The sequence below is a fragment of the Protomyctophum parallelum genome, assembly GCF_964188405.1.
Source record: "Protomyctophum parallelum genome assembly, chromosome: 6".
Taxonomy (NCBI): domain Eukaryota; kingdom Metazoa; phylum Chordata; class Actinopteri; order Myctophiformes; family Myctophidae; genus Protomyctophum; species Protomyctophum parallelum.
The window spans coordinates 23,476,444-23,494,094 of NC_139701.1; the positions used below are offsets into that span (position 1 = coordinate 23,476,444).

Sequence of the window (17,651 nt, forward strand, 5' to 3'; positions counted from 1 at the left end):
TTTCCTTTATGAATGAAAACACAAGGCCGAAGCCTCGTGACCCCCGCACGACCTAAGAGAAGGAGTCGTCTTTCATCCCTGACCACAGGTATAATTGTGAGGAAGTCATACACACTCCAAACTCATAAACCTCATCCTGACCTTGATCATAATCAGAATGTAAATATTAGCCACACTGCCACGAGTCAGCCCAAGGCCCCTGTCACTACTCTGACAGGATTTCTTTTTCTTCCCCTTTCCCAAAATGCCCTTGGGAGCCAAAATGGGTCAAATGAGCAAAGGCGTGGGGGGAGGGGGGAGGGATTTGCTTGCTAAAGGTTTGTGAAAGTACAGTAAATTAGTGGAGACAGATCGCGGACACAGCAACAGGAAAGTGGCACTTAAGATGGATGCTTATTTTGTTCTACAGGTGGCTACTTGGCAAACCTTAACGTCGATTTATGTTTCCTGCTTAGCCATGGGTAGAGACCTGAAACTGAATGGTTCAGGTCAGCCAGAGCCAGCACTGCAAACTAAAACACAGAGTTCTGAGTGCTTGGTTTTTTCAAACAAACGCAGTTACAGTACAGAGCATACTGAACACACAGGTCAGATTTACAGAAATAAAGGTCTCTCTCTCTCTCTCTCTCTCTCTCTCTCTGTCTCTCTCTCTCTCTCTCTCTCTACACACTAGCAAACAACAAATATGTATTTGAATTTTGCTTTTGTTGTTGTAGTAAACACGTTGCATACCACGGGTAGTGCTCGGTTGGTCTGCTGTCTCTTGGAGCACAGAGACATTTCGCAGTGCAGGAAGAGAAGGGATTCGTTGAACTTTGCGTCGAAGTTAAAGCTGAACCTCTTCCGATCCGTCTGCGTGTGAAGGATATGAAAGTCTCTCTGAGGGTAGTACTTGACAGAGTCGTCCCTGGGGCAGATGTTCTCGATGAGGGTGTAGTCCGAGGCCGCGTTGGGGTCGGAATTGGGGGAGATGAAGCAGGACTGGATCACAAATCCCAGCTCTGCGTCTGCTTTAGTGGCTAATATCTGAGGAACCAGAAAATCAGAGGGAAAAGAAAACATGTAGTGTTCAAATACACGAGTAACAGCTGTGATCTTTCATGGTAAGCTTTTCTCTGAAAGCAGTAAGGAAGCTGACTGATGACTGGAGTCATTTCTGGTTGATAAAGGTGGGCAGGAATTACTTTCAGCTGCGTTAAATCTAAGTAAAGCAAATCTTCTTTTGATTGACTATAAGTACTGTTTCTTTTTTCCTTTTTATTTGTTTTATATATTAAAAAAGAATAGTACAAGTAGCTGATCTACAAGCTCATATAGGTCGTATATGTACTATTTTGGATTGGTAGGATTGGTAGAAAAAACATACAGATCATGCTAGATGTTAGAGGCGAGCTTTCATTTTTCAACATGTCTAACTTTGCTTTATGGTTCAGATACCTGCAGGTTTAAACAAACACAATCAGGCTTCATTCATTATCTCAGCCATTACCCAGCTACAGAAGTAGTCTATTTTCTGCAGAGAGACTTGGTGTAAAAGGTTTTGGGTCAAGTATAGATCCCTGGTGACCCAGGTCAATGGTTAAAGATTTGATACCTACCTAACTATCAAAGTGTATATTGAGGGGAATTCACCAAAGTGAAAAACACCATGATCACTCAATGTCAAAAGTACAATGACATCCAACATTCACAAATCATGAAGCGGTAATTCAGTTCCACTAGGAACCTGACGTTTTTGCCTGCACACACCACAAGGCATTTCCCTGCTGTGGTAGTGTTATTCTTTTCTTCTTTTTTTCCGCTAAATGTAGAGAAGCATTCTCCAAATGTTGGTATTGTGCCAATTCCCAAATTCCCCATACACCTACTGTATGTGTTACTATTATTACTGCTGTTGGTCCCCACTTGCTCACCTGACAGTGAAGTGTCCCACCGTGAGGTAGGGTGACTAGATCCCAACTCACCTCACCTGACAGTGAAGTGTCCCACCGTGAGGTAGGGAGGGTGACCAGATCCCAACTCACCTCACCTGACAGTGAAGTGCCCCATGTGGGACAAAGAGTGTGTTTGGGTGGGACAATGTGTGACACAAAAATAATAACATTTATATTCCTTTATATCACTTTGCCATCTGGTTGATTCAGTAGCACATAATAGGACTGTGATGATAATAACTACTATGCAAATTAAAATAAAATAAAACTTAACTGCATTTAAATGAACTATTTACTGGACAATACAACCAACCAACCCATACCACTGCATAATACACCAACCAACCAATACAACTGGACAATTAGGCCGTATTGTGAGGTCCCTTTTCGTTCAGTTCCGTTCCCACGGAAGGGGGACTACACAATTTTTTCTCCATAAAAGAGATTTATAGGTAGAAAGTCCAAATAAAATAGTTCTACTCGTGCCATTCTGCAGTATTTTTGTGGTCAGTGGTCAAAGACGGGACTATTTCTTACAAGGCGTAATAATATGTGCAAGGGGAGTGGTGTGGTTTTGGTCACATGGACCAATCGCGTAGCAGCTTTATTCCCTTGAGTATGCGCGTGACGTCATCGTATGCGGAATAACTTTTTGTTGTCCATAGCAACCTGATAGCAACTCACTGTTGCTGGCTTGCTGTGCTGTTTTCATTCACTCTAAACACTGCGCATGGGGGAAAGAGCTGTTGTGCGATTGACTGTACAAACAGATTAAAAAAGAACTCGGAGCTATCCTTTTACAGACTGCCGAAATGTAAAGAAAAAAAAAGTAAATGGATCGCTGCACTTCGCCGTCATGTTTCAGGGCTACTGGAATCATAGACACCGACACATGGATTTGCGGGTGCCACTTTGTGTCACTGTCAGGACTCAGGTATGTTGCTTTTTTTGTAAAACCATACGTTCAATGTAAAAGGGCCTTTTCAAACAATGTCCCGTTTTAAACGAACCTAACGGAGTTCTCTTCTTGTGGACCAAGAAGTGGATTAACATAGTCCGTTCCCCTGAAAGAGATAGTAGTCACTCATCAACATGTTGTTACGTGTTTCTACACACACGGACTCCGTGGAAAGACTTGTCCTTGATGTTAATGTTCTTATTTTGATCAACACAAGCAGTTACTGAATGTTAAGTCTCCATGGTTTTCCTCAGAATATCGTATGCCACTGATTTATATGACACATTAAGAGTCCACTGACTTGTACAGTGGTTATCAAACATTTTTTTTGTTTTTTTTTCAAGGACCCACATAACTTTTGATTGTTATTGCACAAATGGATCCTTAAGGTCTGTAACTTACTCTGAGAGTGTACGAATGGAACCAAATGGACCCATAGTGTCAGAGTTACAGACCTGCATGTGTCCATTTGTTCACTCAGGCTGTAATAATAATAATAATAATAATAATAATAATAATAATATAATAAACTTTATTTGTATAGCACCTTTCATACATAAATGCAGCTCAAAGTGCTTCACAGGGCAGGACACAAAAATATAATACAATAAAACACAAGTAGGTAAAATGATAGAACAATGGCAAAGAACAAAATTGAATATAAGAACATAAAATAAATAAAAACAAATAAAAACACCACATGCAGCAAATCAGTCAGGGCAGGGTAGGAACGTGCATAGTAAAACTCAACTAAAAGCAAGAGTGAAGAGGTGAGTCTTGAGTTGAGATTTAAAAATGTCTACAGAGGGTGCGTGTCTGAGATCGAATGGAAGTTTATTCCAGGCTGTTGGGCCGTAGAAGCAAAAGGCTGCCTCACCATATTTTTTTGTGCACATTCTTTTAGGCACTTCAAGTAGGCCAGCATTGGAGGACCTGAGGGGGCGGTTAGGGACATATCTAGGTAGGCAGTCACGGAGGTACGGAGGTGCGAGACCATTGAGAGCTTTATAGACAAGTAAAATAATTTTAAAATCAATCCTAAAAACAACCGGAAGCCAGTGCAGTGATGCCAAAACTGGAGTAATATGTTCTCTCATCTTAGTTCTAGTTAAAACTCTAGCTGCTGCATTTTGGACAAGTTGTAACATGGTAACATGATTAATGTGTGAATTAAAATTCAATTCAGAATCAATAATAACCCCCAGGTTCTTTACTGTACTGTTACTTTCTACAGTCAGGTTGCCAAGTCTGCTTATTATTGATTCTTTCTGCTCGCTAGAACCGATTATGAGAACTTCTGTCTTATCCTCATTTAGCTTGAGAAAGTTCTCACTCATCCAACATTTGATACTAGACAGACAGGTCAACAGCGGGTCTAAAGCACAGGGATCATCTGGGGCCACAGAAAGATATAGTTGGGTATCATCAGCATAGAAATGACTCCGTGATTGGTAATGAGTTCGCCTAATGGCAGAATGTACAAGAAGAAAAGCAGAGGACCAAGAATCGAGCCCTGTGGAATACCAGAACTGATGTCGTGTTTGTCTGAGTCAAACTTGGCTAGATTGACAAAGTAACTTCTGTTTGATAGGTAGGAGGTGAACCAGGACAGGGCCGTACCAGACTGGCCTATCCAGTGCTCCAAACACTGTATTAAAATTGAATGATCAATCGTGTCAAATGCAGCCGTTAAATCTAGAAGTAAGAGAACGGATACATGTTTCTTGTCAGCAGACACCCTAAGATCATTCATTACTTTTACAAGTGCTGTTTCTGTGCTGTGCCCTTTCCTAAAGCCAGATTGGAATTTGTTGTGCACATTATTGTTCTGTAGAAATACATCCAATTGATGAGAGATGCATTTTTCTAAAACCTTGCCCAGAAAGGGTAATTTGAAATGGGTCGATAGTTACCCAAAACAGAGGGATCAAGATTGTGTTTCTTGAGTAGGGGCCTAACTACGGCAGTCTTCAGTGAGTCTGGGAAGACGCCTGATTGTAGAGAGCTGTTTACAATTTTAAGGATATCTCCAATCACACTGTCTAAGACCTCTTTGAGAAAGGTGGTGGGAATTGTATCCAATGAACAGGAGGATGATGTCATCTGTGAAATGGTTTTGCGGAGTTCGTCTTCATCAATTGCGCAGAACGATAATAGGCTCCCCCTGGAGAGATCTACCCTGGGACCATTAGCTGCTGTTTGAAGGTTTGCGCTAGCAGCAGCACCATTCATAATATCAGCATTGTAAGGGTCCATTCCACTCTCACAGACCTGTAGGCTTAAGGCCTAAGAAGGGTCCATTTGGGGTCCAATGGGGTCCATTTGTTCCATCTGTACACTCAGTTACAGACATGCAGGCTAATCCTCTCTCACTCTAATGCCAGACTGGCATTAGAGTGAGACACTGGCATTGCCAGTGTGTGCCAGTGGTGACCCTTGGCACCCGTGGTTAAAGCTGCCTACCCCTGCTCTACACCAAACTTATTTGCCAAAATAGCCGGTCTACAAGCTCACAATGTTGTGAGCTTGTAGATCTGCTATTTTCTGCAAATGTTCCCTCCAGAATAGGTATGCTATTGTTCCAGTGGTTAATGTAAAAAAAATATTCTCACAATGATTTGGCAGCCCCGTCCCGTTTTGAGGCTGATGTCTGAAACAGGACATATGTGAAAACGCCCCATATATGTAAACAAATTAATATCATATTTCTAGTAAATGTTTTTGTTGTTTTTGTTATTTAAGGGGAAAAGAGTGATGATACATCCTGACTACGTGTCAAGGTTATTTGGTTTCACCTCCATCACTGATCGAAGTACAGCAGAGGTACAGACTGTTGTTGAAGTCCCAGGCATTGGGGTCCAGACAGAGGAAACACAAAATGACTGCCTCATTACATGAACAGATTAAATCTTGAAATGCTGAATGTCAATCACTTAGGGATAAAGTCAACAAATTAGAAAGAATTTAATGACAGCGAAATGAAATTCTTCACAGGACTACCAAATGTAGAGACTTTCATGTTGTTGTTAAATTTTGTGTCACCAAGTTTACCACCTCCTGCAAAACAGTCACTTAGTGATACTCAGAGACTTCTGCTTACACTGATGAAGCTGCGCCTCAATCTGTCTGAGGAACTTTTAGGTTACCTCTTTGTCATTCACCAGTCAACTGTATCTAGAATTTTTCACCAAATGGGCAAACTACCAAGCAGCAGTGATGAGACGTTCTCTGACTAGTACGTAGGATGTGTGCTCCTTCACCCATTGGCAGTGGATGGGGCATGGAGGATGGGGAGTTAACAGTAACATGGATGACTAGAAATCCTGCCCCTGATAGTGTGTTGCAGGTAGTCCACTGTAATTGTAAAAAAAAAAGAAAAGTGAGACTGAAAGATGTTCATGTATGTCTGCAAAACTGTCTTGCACTGATTTATGTCACTTCCAGGACTGTGAAAATGTGTCAAAGGAAACAGAAGAAAGATACATGGGATGATGACTGATGAAAGTGATAGGGATGAGTAACCCAACATGTTACCATGTAGGCCTACGGTACTACTTGTTTTGTTCAAGAATTATTAAGATGTTAAAGAATTGCCACACTGCCTACATCCATTTAAATGCAATGCATAAATGCAAACAGCACAGACTACTTACACAGCCAACAGAAGATGCTGGCACAGATGCTGTGACACTTTGCGTTACTTGTAAATAAATAAATGTTTCATACAATTATGTTGTAATCATTCTGACCTCTAGTGCTTTATTTTTTAGTCTTGACTTGTGCATTTCTTGCATTATTCCAATTTAGGGGGCGTGGTAACATTTGGATAGATTTTCTGCCATTTTGGTTCAAGGTGCCCTGATTTTCTTTTCTACCTTTCATTACACAGTAGGTTGAGACATTTTCTATGTATGAAACATAAGCTTTTGGCACAATCTACTGTGTAGGTTTCATTTCAAACTAAAGGCACCAATACTTGTTTCAGATGTTAAGTATATGCATTTGACATTTGAGAAAGATTTTGTGTTGCCAAAAACACATTTTACAAGCAAAAACAGCAGCACATCTTTGTTTTTTGGTTATACACTGTTTATACATTTATGGCTTGTGACAAAATACTGCAGAATATTATGAGTAGAACTTTTAACCCAAAGTCTAGAAGGGTATTATCTATGAAAAAATGCATTGAATGAGTAGTTCCCATGACATGGGAACGAAACTCATTTTCTAAGCACTTTTTCATGGGTCCTAACACGGCCTAAATACACCAACCAACCAACAAAGAGGCTTTGATTTGATTGTGAAGACATGGATTACTTTATCAAAGCATTCTCCTCCTAACAAAGCCAACTACTGCAACTGAAAATAATGGAGTGTGGGCATTTTTGTCACTTGGGAGTTCTGCACACAGGCAGGTGCAAGGCAAGCACATAGATACTATGGATGCTGCCTTGGTACAACCACATGCCATTTTCTTTGCAATATCAGAGTCTGACTGATGAGAGCTTATTGCCACAGATCTGTATGACTGGGAGTGTTGCACTGTGTGGTATAAACACTAGTTATTACAGCTGCTGTTACCTTAACTGTGTTGGAATCTTGTTTTGGTTTTATTACAAACGTATCCATACTGTACGATCCACACACATTGAAGCCTCCTTTTGAGCAACACATTTTTTTGTGAGTCTTGCACTGGATAAATACTTTCCCCGTCCTTGTGGTAACTGCATTTCCTTTTCTTTGCCGTGGTCTTAGTTTCTTCCCTTTTGTCGTCCATGTTTCTTTAATCACAATTATCGCAAATTTTGCTAAGACGCAAACTTGTTGGGCGTTCACTAAACTAGCTGCCGCTGTGCTGGGCTGTTTGATCGACAGCCAAATGAGCCAATCCTATTCCTACCTATTACTCTGCCTACGCACACACGCACGCACGCACTCACGCACGCACTCACTCACGCACGCACGCACGCACTGAGGGGTGTATCTCAGTGTCTTGCTCAAGGATATTTCTACACTAACCCAGGGATTGAACCGGGAAATGTCCGAAGTGGCCGCTCTACCACCTGAACCACTACTCCCCCTCCCCCCCCCCCCCCCCCCCCCCCGGTAGAACAACATTGACATTTTTGGCACGACACGCAGTTAAACATCCGAGGTACACTGCACTGTATGCATCAAAGGCTAGCTATAAGCTAACACATCATAGATTGTGAGCACAAATGCACAAGAGCAACATCCAACAGCACACCTTGTCGCCCTGGCCTCAGAGCAGCTCTCAGCCTGGTGTGAGAGGTCTAAAGGTGGCGGGGAAAGGTTAGGCCAGAAGCCTCATACACAGAAAGCTCTTTGTAACCTGCTGGCTCTATGTCCACACTGTCAGTGAGGCATCTTCTTCTCATAGCATCATAAATCATCACTTCAAAGGGGCCTCTTCGTATGGGTCTTTATACCATTCAGAAGACCTCCATAATTATTGTTTCACAAGAGATGTTCCACCAGGCCAGACAGTCAGAATACCAAGACACACTGAAGGGGGGCTGCATAGTAAAACCGTGAGCACTATACTCTTGACATTGTCAAAATGGACGCGTTCTGGTCCATTTTGATAGTTCCATTAACGTTCCCAATTTTACTATGTACAATGGATGCTAGGGGTGAACGTGAGTGCAAGCTTTCTATCCTGAACCAGACCAAATACAAATTGACCTCATAGACACACACTAGGAGATCAAAGAAAGTTAGAGTTGAAAATCCCAGACAAAGAGTACACAGTCAGGGTTTTTTGTTATTTTTTTGATTATATTTCTTTGTCCCATGACAGTGTTGATCGCCCAAAGGAAAGAGACCAAAGTATGTACGCACAGACAATAAACTTGCAGGACCACATTATCCTATTTCATTAGTAAAATACACCGGACGGTAAAGTGTACTTAATGACGACATTACAGCGTACCTCAACAAACACCGGTTTGTTTTCCGACACAGTGTGGAAGGCCTGCGGCGCCGGGTATCGGAAGAGGTTGCTGTGGTACAGCTCCATGCTGAACGTCACGTTGTCGCCTGGGTCCTTGGCCGGTCCCGGCACAATCTTAGGAAGAAATTCGGGGGGATCTTGGTCCTTTTGGTATGTGCAATTGAACTGGAATGAAGCACATAAACCAATGCCAACATCAAACATAAGATTCAGCCACTGAGTGAGATGGCTCAGAAGCTAAAGAACAAACAAGACAAAAAAATCTGGAAAATACAATAAAAGTGGAGTGGTGGGGGAGTGGGGGGCCTTCTGGAGAGAAACGGTAGAAAATGGGGAGACACAAAACGTGGAAAATATTAAAGGCCAGGTTAAGAGCAGTTAGAGAGACAGACATCACTGCACGAGAGCGGCGAGGCCAGATGAGTCTTTACTAGCACCAAGGGACTCTGGGAAATGGAGTTTCATGACATGATTTATGCGAAGGTGGAGACGATCGGTGGTCTTGACTTCTCAACTCTATACAGGCTTGGAAATCGGAAAGAAATCGGAGTCAGAAGAAACGACTCACCACGATGGAGGACAGGTGCTCTGTGGGCTCCACAAACGTCTTTTCCAGCTCCTCCGTGTCCCTTGGGAAGACCACGTCTCCAGACTCCAAGTCCTCGTAGTCTGGCCCTCCACTCCCATCCTTGGGCTCAGTGTGGCTGATCAGGATCTGTAGGGGGACGACCATGATTCAAAACAAATCTGCTGCATTTACTGTATAAGCGATATTAAAGAGATTAATAACAGAGGTTTTTGTACTGATGTTTTTCTCCTTCTGCTGCAGTTTTGAAATTCCTGAGAAATTGTATTAAATGGTACGATTGGAAGTTGTGCACATTACCTGCACAACAAATATGGCCAGAAGTGGCCTGATGGAGTGCTATAATTAAAGGCATCCATCTACCCTCACAATACAAATCTGACTCAATAACTACTAAAGCCTGTCTGACTAGGTTTTGTGACAGAAACTGAAAAGTGCTATTTAAAGATGGAGTGCCGTGATTTTTTTCCACATTTAAACATGATCATCAGGTGTATTTAGGTGTATATGAGGTATCATTTTTTCAAAAAAGTGTAAAGTATTTGTTAAAATGATGGTTTTATGTGGACACACCCACCAGTTCATTAGGTATGCGTGAGTTTACCTAATCCAGTCCCTCCGCCTCCTCCTTTAAGACCACCCACTTGTCCTAGTCCCTCCCCCTCCTTATAAAAGGACAGCCCATGGCTCTGCCCTTTTGTTTACAAAATGACAAATTGGTGTCTGTAATGTAACAAGAACTCATGTTTTTGTGAATGTTAGAAGTGAACACTTCCCATATTTCTGAGATATCGTATAAGCACCATTATGCACTTATACTGCCACCATCCATGTATAGGCATATAATCCACGCATCCATACCATATCAGATCTGTTTTTATAATCATTTATTTATTTCCTCCAATTATATTGACCCTATTGTCACAATCAGCTCAGCTCATCATGCAATTAAATCATAGTTTAACAGCAGAAACAATTAATTTGATAGATCATTTAGCATGAATAATTTTATTAATTTGCCAATATATTGTAGGCTATTGATTTCCTCCAGCTAAGCACCCTGGCATTAAAACTGTCCAAAACACTTGCACTGCCCTAGGCACATGATGCTCTGGACAGAAGACTCTCCACTCTTGCTCTGATCAAACTCAATTTACAACATGAATGTTCCTTCTGACTGCATTGAGCAAAAGTCGCCAGATTTAAAGAAACAAGCGGCCAAGTCCACAAAAATAAGTAACAGATATTGCCTTGAATATTTATGAAAACGTTTCAACAACACCAATCCTTTTAACAACATATTAATTTGAGGGTCCTTCACATAAACCATTGGTCAAGTCAACCACATCTCCTCCGAAAGTTACTTATATGAAAACAAGCCAAAGTCGCTTGTAATAGCCAGACATGGCAACATGACTTCCAGCGCGACACAACAACAGATTCTAATTCTTGACTTTACAGCCTCGTATAAGTATTAGGACCTACATATTGACTACAACAGCCAACAAGAATGCACATGCACTGTGACACTACACTCTGTATCAAAGCCCGACCACTGTGATTATAAAAGAAACAACCTACTCCTTGAGAACAACAAGAGCAACTATACAGCAGAGCAGGTAGGCTATATAAGGCTGGTTTGTTGTGGTTTCCTTGATTATCCTGAGGACCCGACGTGAACATTTACTTGCTTCCAATCTAACGGAAAACAGTCTGCTCTGCTGTGAACTGGTAATGTGTGAAATCAAATGACTGTTTGAAAATCTGCCGCACAGAGAGCAGCAAACTGGCTGCGCCGTTCAGTTCACACGTGTGTATGTGGCAGGCAGCTCCGCCCACAGAGGTTGTCGTATTTAAAAATATATAGAGAGGGGGAGGTGCGTGTGTGCGTGCAATTTTTTTACGTCACACTATCCGTGTTTACTTCATTGGCCCGTTTGACCGTCAAGTGTTCAGCCTCCAGGAAGAAACCCTAAATACAAAGTTATTACACTATTGCACATAAAAACAACTCCAGGGTGTCTAATGAAGTACTGTCACCCCATAGACACATGAAAAGCTGGAAAAATAAAAAACTCCATCTTTAATAATCCATGGTGCTATACATAGAACACAAAAGACATTTTTCAGCTAAAACATTCCTCAGCTGTCAGTCGACATGCAAACGATTTTTGAGACATTCACTTTTTTGAAGAATCAGTGTGTGAACATTTTGTTCTCTCCTCTATGCGTTCAGCTTATAGAGCTGATTGGAATACATAATTGTTGTTGTCTGTTTATAAAACAGTTTTCTTGACTTTGCTGTACCATAAATATCTGAACATACCCTGAAAGTTGCATTCAAATTGACTACAAAAACAAAAAAGAAAAGAAAAAAGTGTGTGTGGCATAACATGAATCAAGCGATAAAGCAAACATCGTTTGCCAAATCATTACAAAACTCATAGAATATGTTTCCTAACCATGTATTGAACCATGTGTGTAAAATTATTTTGAAATCGCCCCATTAGGTCCAAACACTTGGCGCGAAACTGGCCATAATTCAGACAGTTTGTCCAAACTAGGTGGATATGTTGAAATCTGTATCTGATGAGACATGGGCCCAAAATGTTTTGAAATGTAAACGTAGAGGGTGACAGCGTTGCCGAAAAAGGGCCTGCCGTAAATGAAGCAGCGTTTATCCGAACGCCATAAACCCTTAGTTGCCACAGAATCTGTCAAAGGTTTAACCCTCATAGTTTTCAACTTCTAACTGTCCATGTTGTCTTGAACTCCCACATCGCCACCTTGCTGCAATATTGTTTTTGTTTTGTTTTGGTCAACAGACCCCATTGTGAGCAGTATTGCTCAATTCAGGGTGTTCAGGATTCATAGAATACAGAGATTTTAATCTATGAGGGGGGTGCCAAGCCATTCTGCAAAAAGAGGTCTGGAATTAAATTGTGGGAACGTCCTGTGATTCTGACAAATGAAATCCACAAAACATGTACGAGATCTCCACGGAAAATAAATATGTTCTGAGTTTCATTCAATTCTGTGGGAGCTTCCAGAGCCAGCGGTGAGTAGAGGGTGAACATGTAGGTTTAATGAGGTGAGAGCACAGCCATGGTGGCATTGATTAAGTCTCGCCTGTGGTCCTGATGTTAGCTGACCCACAAATGGTACCCCTACTTAATTAAAACCATGGAACAGGACAAACAGCGGCCAAATGGGGGACGATAGCCTTTTGACAAGCGGTGACCTAGAAAATGAAACGTACGTTGTTTTGACCAGAGGTCTTAGGTTATCAGCGTTAGCACCAAGTGCTCACACAAAAGACAGCCTTGGACTCGCGCCCAGGGTTTTTTACACTGTGTGGGATCGAGAAAATGTTGTTCTCACTTCCCCTCGCAGAGAAATAATTTCAAAATGTCCCGGAGGAAGCGATTTATCTCTGCTTGTTAGAGGAAACGCGATGCAGGCTTTCCCTGTTAATGATCATCACTCGGGTGTTGTGAGATGCGAATGTTCAGTCCACCATTAACCTTTTAACATGCTATTGTTAGCCATTCATTTCATAAGAATAGGGGGGAAATAAATGATGTTTTTGCATAGTACTATATATTTGTATGTCATTAAATGTTCAGATGAATTGAACATGAAGGACCCTAATGCAAACGAGCTATAGGCTTTCTTGGGGTTTAAATCCTCTTAGCAGACCTTGTATTGAACGGTACTTTCCTGTGTTTTTTTCTGCAAACTGTTAATAAAGTATTCAATCAATCAATCAATCAATCAATCATTTACATTGAAAATACTTATAGCACACAAAACCGATTGTTTTAAGTTGATCAGTGTTATTGCCATATGGCATGGGTGGTCACATGTATTGTGATGATAATTACAGAGAGGTGTCATATTGCTTGTTATGTACTCACCGAATTGATGTAAAGGACCTTGGAGCTGGTGGGCATGGGGTAGACAGTGGTCTGGCAGCCATTTAGAGGGGTTTCCAACGTATAGTGTGTGGAATTAACTGTTGCTTTGCATTCTGGGTCTTGGAGAGTCAGGTTGGCATGAGCAAACCCATTGGCCTGGTGACATAAAACAACATAAGAATTGGACATGGGTGAATATGAATTATTGACCAGTCTCCAGAGTTGTAAAGAATAATGTTACATTGCAACATTTCACCATTCAATCTCATGTTCCCAGGTATAAATAAACCTCACACGGTGGCCTAGCTGCAACGCTAGCTACTCCTAATTACATTCTATGGGAGTTTTCCACACTGTGATGTGGGCTGTGTTCTCTCTGTGTTCAGGCGCCCAGTGTTGGGCAGCGGGCACCATCGTTCCTACTTCAACGCCAACCAGTCTTTAAAAGGGAGACTGGCATATTAATATGTAGCAACTCAACAACGGGAGTATTTCTCGTCTTTGTTGGACCTCATTTTAAAAGGCTCCGTTATCGCGCTCATCAAATCTAACTAATTGTTTATGAGCTAGTGAAACATTCACTGACGACTTTCATGTTTCTAACTGGGGCAGGCGTGTCCTCCGCTCACCTCCAGGCTCTCTCTGTCGACGCTGACCACCATCCTGGTCTCTTCACATTGGACCGCCAAGCCCACGCTCAGCACCCCCTGCTGCTCCTCGGGCTCCCCGCCCTCCCAGGGCCGGTAATCCAGGGAGGGCAGCGACAGGTAGGGCAGACCCTGGGCCACATGTGGGGGGAAGGGGAAGGGCAGACTGGAGCGCGGGGGAGAGTCCCTCGCACCTGGTAATGGGAGGGGGCCGGAGTTGCGCAGGATGGAGAGTTCTGGAGGGAACATGCTCTCCAGGGGATCCACCACATCTGGAAGTCACACACAGAGACCACGGTTAACACCTCACCAGGCCCGGTGCTTTAACTGGCTCAATAACTGCACTGGACTGAGGCCGTAAAATAAACTTCACCATTTCACGCAGCCCCATTTCGCAGGACCGTGAAATCTCTAATTACTTTTAGTTATTGATGGTCATTTATTATGGCAGCTACTATAACTTGTGTTTATTTCTTGTGCGCAGGTTATATTCCCTACAGCAGTAGGGAATGAAACACCTCAGGACATGTGATGTTAAGTATTATATCTACTGTATGACTGTATATATGTATGTATTTTGCTGTGGACCCCCATCTGAAAAGGTTTTGTGCCAGGGACCCCATCATAGAAGAGTATAAAATAGGGTTATAGTGGTTCAATAGATTTTGATACTATCCATCTATAAATGCACAAAATCTTTGGGAATTATTAACTATTAGCTGAGCACGTTGCTGTGTTTGACAACGGGCAGAGCTAGGGATGTCCGATATTATCGGCCGATAAATGCATACAAAATTAATATCATTGACATATTTTATTTTATTTTATTAGAGCACTACAGAGGGCAGGTGTGTGTGTTTTGATTGTATTGCTGTATTGTTGTATTGTTCTTTCTGCTTTGGCAATGTAAACGTACGTTTTCTCATGCCAATAAAGCCCTTTGAATTGAATTGAATTGTGTCTGTGCAGCTGACACTCATTGACGCTCGTTAATGATATAGGCATCAAGGCAGTTATGCTGTGATGTGATATCGGTATCGGTTGATATCAGTATTGGAAATTAGGAGTTGGACAATATCGTATGTCGGCAAAAAAAAGTCAATATTGGACATCCCTTTGATCCCTAGGCAGAGCACACAGGCTGTTTTACAGGCTAGCATGGCTCACCTGGTTCCCTGAGTCGGAGGCTGAAGTGGTTGGCAACGGGGGTGCCGGTGTACGAGGTGACAGGGCCAAAGCCATGGTCTTCAGCCCACTTGATCAGGGCTTGTGACCCCGAGGGCAGGTGCTGCTTTGAGGACTTGGATACTTCCATCAGCTTCTCCGTGCTGGGGCTGAGGCTTATGGTATCAGAAGTCTAAGACAAACAAACAAAATGGTAAACCCAGGTTCTTTGAAAATGTGAATGAACTCTCACATAAACTATGTGAGCTCTTTGCCAAATGTCTTCAATGAACCTTATTTTCCAGTGAAATCCTGAGTTTACATTTTTGTTGGAAGTCTTACTGTAGGTGTGACATATGTCAATTTATCTTTCAGAGATTGTTTGATTCTTTCTAAGCTTTGCGGGATATAATAGAACTGTAGAACAACTTGGAATCGCTCCAAACCCAACAAATCATAGGACTCTGTAGGTCTAATCTGGCACAGTCGTTGTTTATCATAACAAAAGGGAGAGTGTACGTCTGTGGCTTGATGTTATTTCATCTGTTTTGAAATGATGATTTGCCTGGCAGCGGATAAAAACGCTGCGGCCTACAGTTTGTCTAACGATACCCAGATTAGTAAAAACATCACACCCGTGTGAAGTGAGGGGCGCTAATATATTAAAGTCTATGTCATGTTGATTAGATGATGTAATGGTGATGTAAAACAAACGGTGACAACGCAAACATTAAACGCCATTAACATTAAGGAGACAATATGACTTAATGACACATTATGACGTACATTTTCCCTTGATTGTCAATGCGTTTACAAAACAAACTTTGAACTAAAGACAAACATTAAACCTGTGGGCTAGCACCCCTTTAAAAATATCACGAAAAGAAGAAAGAAAATGGTGTGAAGAGGCCAGACTTGCTAGCTGTTGTACATATTTCATCTACCAACACTCTAATGATAAAGTTGCTATCAAACGTCTGGCAACTCTCTATTAACAAAGTATGCACACAGTAGTTTTTACAAAGTCCAACCACATTGGCCAGCAATACACATACCGGTACATTTTTGCTGAGGTTTCATTTCATTTTGTATAAATATATATTGTCTTGCTCTAAAAAAAAACACAGCTGTCAGCTTCCAAAACCTGCCATGATGACCACAAGCCACAATGGAAGTGGGCTCATATATCCATGTTCACGTAAAAAAAAAAAAGAGAAAGATGTAAAAAAATTAAGTGCAGTTCTGTGCTTCCTGGGGGGTTCTTGTAAGTACATGAAGTGTGGATATGAGGCGAAGAGCGTGTCAATGCCTGATCGATGGTATGACTGCAAATGTGACACATTTCTTCAGAATTCTTCATGAATTCCCCCTCATTCCTCTCTGCTCGTAATGTAATCCCTTCTCACAGTCATTTCCCACACCATTCCGCTGTCTCTTTGGACAACCCCCCTTCTTCCTACAGTAGCAAGACTTTGACTTTATGAGGCTATCATATCACATACATAGTTCACATTCTGCTTAATGCTGACACTGTATTTTCCCACCCATATTAGCATGCTTAGAAGAAAGAAAGAAAGAAAGAAAGAAAGAAAAAAAGAAAGAAAGAAAGAAAGAGTTCATCATGTTGGACATACTAATAAAAAATAATGAACCATAACATTTCAATATCGTTATTTCTGAATTTCATTTATGAAGCTACGCTCATCCATCGAATGGAACTCCCATCTAGAGGCATGTTCATTCCTTTGCACTGTTCTGTACTGTATGTTCTATAGGCCTGTGTGGCTTTATTCCAGGTTGGTACAGCCTGGTTGATTTAAAGCAGTGACAGGGCAGCTGTAAAAACAGACTGCGCCTGGCAGAAGTGCAGCGTCATGGCTGGCAGCCACTAGGCAGGAGTATCAGTGTTACACTCTTGTAGAAACCCGGAGACCTTAGCGCACCTCAACGGAGGTCAGCAAAGGTCCCATAAGGAGCTGTGGTGTGGACAACAGGTGATGGATGGGCAGAGACAGCAGGCCAGGCCACCTCACAATATAAAGCCACATGTCACCAGAGTCATGCTAGGGGTCATTGGGGGTTGGTAATGTCAGATATTGGTGAGTCAGATATTGGTTTCTTTCAGGTTTTTTTTTTCCTTTTCCTTTTTTTAATGCACACATTCTTCTACACTACAGTCAGCCAGCACTTAACATACCAACACTGGAGCAAATGTGGCCATTGGACAAGTGCCAGTTTCCCCCAACTACCTAACACAAAACCAAAATACGCTGAGGCCTCCCGCATTTTGGCTGCCTCACTTTCTGTAGCATGTTAGGTGCGAATAAACATGCAGCCGTTGTTTTCCGTCCAGGTATCCGCTGAGGACCGCAATATATCATCACCCAGTGATGATATATTGCGGTCCTCAGCGGATGAGTGTGTTGTATACGGTGATGAGGGCCAAAGCACTGTCTGGTGAAACCTTAGAA

At 42.0% G+C, this 17,651-nt stretch overlaps 1 protein-coding gene across 1 annotated transcript in view; it reads right to left on the reverse strand.

Annotated features, from left to right (window-relative positions):
- tgfbr3 (transforming growth factor, beta receptor III) overlaps positions 1 to 17,651 on the reverse strand; it is a 98,239-nt gene that overhangs the window by 17,924 nt on the left and 62,664 nt on the right. The window contains exons 8-13 of the mRNA XM_083767637.1: positions 15,184 to 15,373; positions 13,999 to 14,288; positions 13,370 to 13,525; positions 9,435 to 9,581; positions 8,846 to 9,031; positions 733 to 1,026 (exon numbers count right to left, since the gene is read on the reverse strand). Of these exons, the coding sequence (XP_083623763.1) occupies positions 733 to 1,026; positions 8,846 to 9,031; positions 9,435 to 9,581; positions 13,370 to 13,525; positions 13,999 to 14,288; positions 15,184 to 15,373 (1,263 nt within the window). The remainder of the gene's footprint in view (positions 1 to 732; positions 1,027 to 8,845; positions 9,032 to 9,434; positions 9,582 to 13,369; positions 13,526 to 13,998; positions 14,289 to 15,183; positions 15,374 to 17,651) is intronic.